Source organism: Xenia sp. Carnegie-2017, unplaced genomic scaffold (genome assembly GCF_021976095.1).
Source record: "Xenia sp. Carnegie-2017 unplaced genomic scaffold, XeniaSp_v1 HiC_scaffold_18, whole genome shotgun sequence".
Classification (NCBI taxonomy): domain Eukaryota; kingdom Metazoa; phylum Cnidaria; class Anthozoa; order Malacalcyonacea; family Xeniidae; genus Xenia; species Xenia sp. Carnegie-2017.
The window spans coordinates 890-4,489 of NW_025813480.1; the positions used below are offsets into that span (position 1 = coordinate 890).

Genomic DNA, 3,600 nt, shown 5'->3' on the forward strand with positions numbered 1-3,600 from the left:
TATTCATATTTTACAAAAGCTGGGTAGTGTAACATGTGATGTACACGTTTCTTTTCTTTATCATGTGTTTAGATGCAGATGATAATTTTGATGAACTCTTTTGGATAAACACAAGCTTTTCAGAAGGTAACCTTGAAAACATTAGGTTCTTTAATTCTCCGAACTCTTTTCACCTCGACAGATGCTTTCATTATTGATTTTTCAATCTCAATGTTTCCGCATTGAAAGGGATCTGTACTGCATATTTACATAAGATCGTTACACTAGAATATTTTCATAAGTTCGTTAAAAGTATGCAAAGCCGATGTGGGCAGGAAAAAATTAAAACGCATGCCAAAAAATGTTCTTTAAGAAAATGCTCTTTATGACTTTCAGATATTGGTTTGAGTCGTTTAAAAAATAACAAGCGTTGTTTTCAAAATGTCAGCGTTTTGACAGATTGCTATTTTTAACTACTTCCGTTATAATGGTGCAAAAAAATATTTTAAAATGCTTACTCATTCTTATACTGTTTAATATTTGAATATTATTTTATTATTTATTTTATAATGCAGAAGAGGGAAAACAACGTTTGGAAGGTTGGTATAACGAATTATTTTTAGTTTCGTAAAACATTATGATTAATTTTTTTTACTGCTCTCAATTGCTCGAGTTGGAAAATGTTGTGTAAATTTTTTCAATTCTCAGAATTTTTTAATGAGTATTAATTAGGAATGAAAAATTCTTTTCATTGTATGCATAAAAATATCCGTGTCTGAACGTAAAGTGCAGAATGTCGTAAGCAACCATCTTAACTATTTCTTATTTTTCCTAGTTAAAACAAAGTCAGTTATTAAAGGGATCATTGCTTTGTAAACATTTGTGGAGAGCATTGAGTAAATTCAATTTATTATAAGAGGATTTTTGGTCATAGCATTCAGATACTAAATTTCATGTTTTATGTTAATGTGAAAAGGATGTGTGTTTTATCCATTGCAGAATTGCTTAATCTAGTATAGCAGATCTAGCGTTTGTCAAAATGAATTATGAATGCTCAATTTTAAATTCAAAATATTTTCAAACCAAAACTTTTGAATTTGAATTTCAAAAAATTTAAACTTTATCAATGGACTTGCCTCTATGTATGTGGAAATGGAAAGATATCCAAGCCAGAGCTGCAGCAAATTTATTTTGACGTACCCTAGATTCGCCACTGGCTTTATTGAGTTCAAGGTTGGTATGGTCATGCAATGAACTAATCGTGGAACGTCGATTATTGTCCGTGAATTGTATGATGACCAACACATTTCTACCGGAGTAAATGTTATTTCCATATCAAAGTAAAAACACACGTGTTTTCTCATCCAGAAAAAAACACACAGCAATTTCATATGTTATGTGATATTGCCAAAACAAATAAAACTATGAATTGATGAATTTATCAGTCCTTTTTTAATTTTTCCTGATTTGTACTTCTCCTTTAAGTTCAAGAATTGTTGCGTCAACCATGGAAATGTTTCGATAAATCAATAATGCATCAGGAAAAGTTTAAAAAGATGGAGGAATATGGACGCGAACATCCAGAAAAAGTTACACTGCTCAGTGAATTGCGTGTAATCTTCAAGGAGGAGTTTTTGCTTGGCAAGGGAAGTGATGGAACCCGTGTTTACCATGCCCTGGGAAACAATGGTTATGGAAAAGCAGTAAAGCGAATACACAAAGATAGCGGCAAAGACTATGCAAATCGAGAAAAAGAAATTTTGAATGAGTTGAATGCAAAGCGTTCAAATTATGTTGTGAATTTTTGGGATTTAATAGAGAACCTTGACGAAGATTATTTGTACATGATATTAGATTTGTGTGAAGAATCGTTAGAGAGTTATGTGAAATCTTATTCTTTGCAAGATCTTCAAAAAGTCGTTCCTAAAGTTCTTATTCAGATCTTAAATGGTCTAGTTCACCTTCACAGCGGTGAGCGTCCTATTCTTCATCGGGATTTAAGACCTCCGAACGTTCTTCGTGATGTACAAGAAAATTTTTTAATCGCTGACTTTGGTATAAGTCATATGTTATCTGATGAAACTTCGACACATCGGAGCATAGAAAGAGGAGCTCAAGGTTGGATAGCTCCAGAGTCATATGACGCATCAGATGGATCAATTAATAAAGTTCGTTACAAAAAAGAGTCTGACATTATGGTAAGTTCTTGAAGTAGAACTAGAGGTCCAACAACAGCTCAATGTTTTATTTGCATTTAATTAGATATTGGTATTTGTTAGTGATAATGATTTTACCTCAATTTTTTTCTGTACCCCGATTGTATCGTCATATAGTGTCAACCTTTAATAAAAATAAATTAATTTTTGTTATTGTGTTACAGTTACAATTGTATGTTCTATATTTAGATTGCTTTTGATACATATATATGGCTACAATTCTCTTTGGAGAACATTTTTTAGATTTTTTTAAGCTGCACATTTATTGTTGAGTTCTGCAAATCGCAAATAAATTTAATCTTTAAGGTTTTAATATCCACCACTGACTGTTTATGACAATTTTTTATTGAAAATAGAATGCAGGAATGGTGGCCTATTATGTTGCAACAAAGGGAAAACATCCTTTTGGAGATAAACGGCTTAGATTGGACAACATTTTGAAAGGAAACCCAGTTGCCTTGGACGAAATCGAGGATGCCACGTTCAAAGACCTTTTATCGTGGATGCTACAGCTAGAGCCGGAATACAGGCCATCTGCCAATGAGGCGTTAAAACACCCTTATCTACAATCAGACGAAGAGAAATTTAACATGCTGTGTGATATGGGGAACCAACTTGAAGTGAAACATTCACAAGGTCAAAATTCTCCCCCTTCAGACGATCATACGCAGTTGTATGGTTCCACAGAATGGATGAAGCGTATCGATGATGAAGTCGTCAAAGATTTGTTCAACTTTGAAGCAAACGACAGTATAAGAACTCTAAACTACGAGTCTACATGGGCAGGATGTCTAAGATTTATACGAAGCGTTGACCAACATTGGCAAAATAAGCCTCGTCCGCATCTATCACAATATGTGAAGCAAGGCAATTATAAAGAGTATTTCCTGCAACGTTTTCCTGAACTTCCTCTTCTGGTGCACAAAGTCATTAGGTCCACTCACAGGAAAACTAAAACTGATCACAAGAATAATTAAGAACATCGTGCGATTGTTCAGGATTTGTTTACACTATCTTCTGACTTTTCATTTAAACATTTTCTCACTCGATGCTGAAGTCTTATAATTATTTATGTATTATATACAGTAAAAAATTGTAATCTCCGCAAATGGATATGATTACTTAAAATATTTATAATGGGACTTAAAATATTACTAATTCGAATGTTAAAGATAGGTATCAAAATAGCAAATACCATGGTGAATGGTGATAATAACTATGTAATAGTTCTTAAAAGAACTGTTTTAACCAAAATACTAACCAAACAATTCAAAGGAACCGTTATTTACACTTAGAAAGAGACACTATGCATTTCGGCAGAATACTCATCAGGTGTCAACGTCTGCTAAATGAGAACCTCCAAAGCATGCTATATTTATAACGTTAGAAAAGGTCAATGTCATCC

General features: G+C 33.0%; 1 protein-coding gene across 1 annotated transcript; it reads left to right on the plus strand.

The window, feature by feature from the left end:
• Nucleotides 1-2,017: 2,017 nt before the first annotated feature.
• On the plus strand, nucleotides 2,018-3,362 carry LOC124437921 (serine/threonine-protein kinase/endoribonuclease IRE2-like). Its single transcript, XM_046987886.1, has 2 exons — nucleotides 2,018-2,177; nucleotides 2,552-3,362. The coding sequence occupies exons 1-2, from the start codon at nucleotides 2,046-2,048 to the stop codon at nucleotides 3,170-3,172; spliced, it is 753 nt and encodes a 250-aa protein (XP_046843842.1). The 5' UTR covers nucleotides 2,018-2,045; the 3' UTR covers nucleotides 3,173-3,362.
• Nucleotides 3,363-3,600: the final 238 nt, after the last annotated feature.

Coding starts and splice junctions, on each gene's coding strand:
- LOC124437921 (XM_046987886.1), top strand. CDS start 2,046: ATGTTATCTGATGAAACTTCGACACATCGGAGCATAGAAAGAGGAGCT. Junction 2,178..2,551: donor AAAAAGAGTCTGACATTATG/GTAAGTTCTTGA, acceptor TATTGAAAATAG/AATGCAGGAATGGTGGCCTA.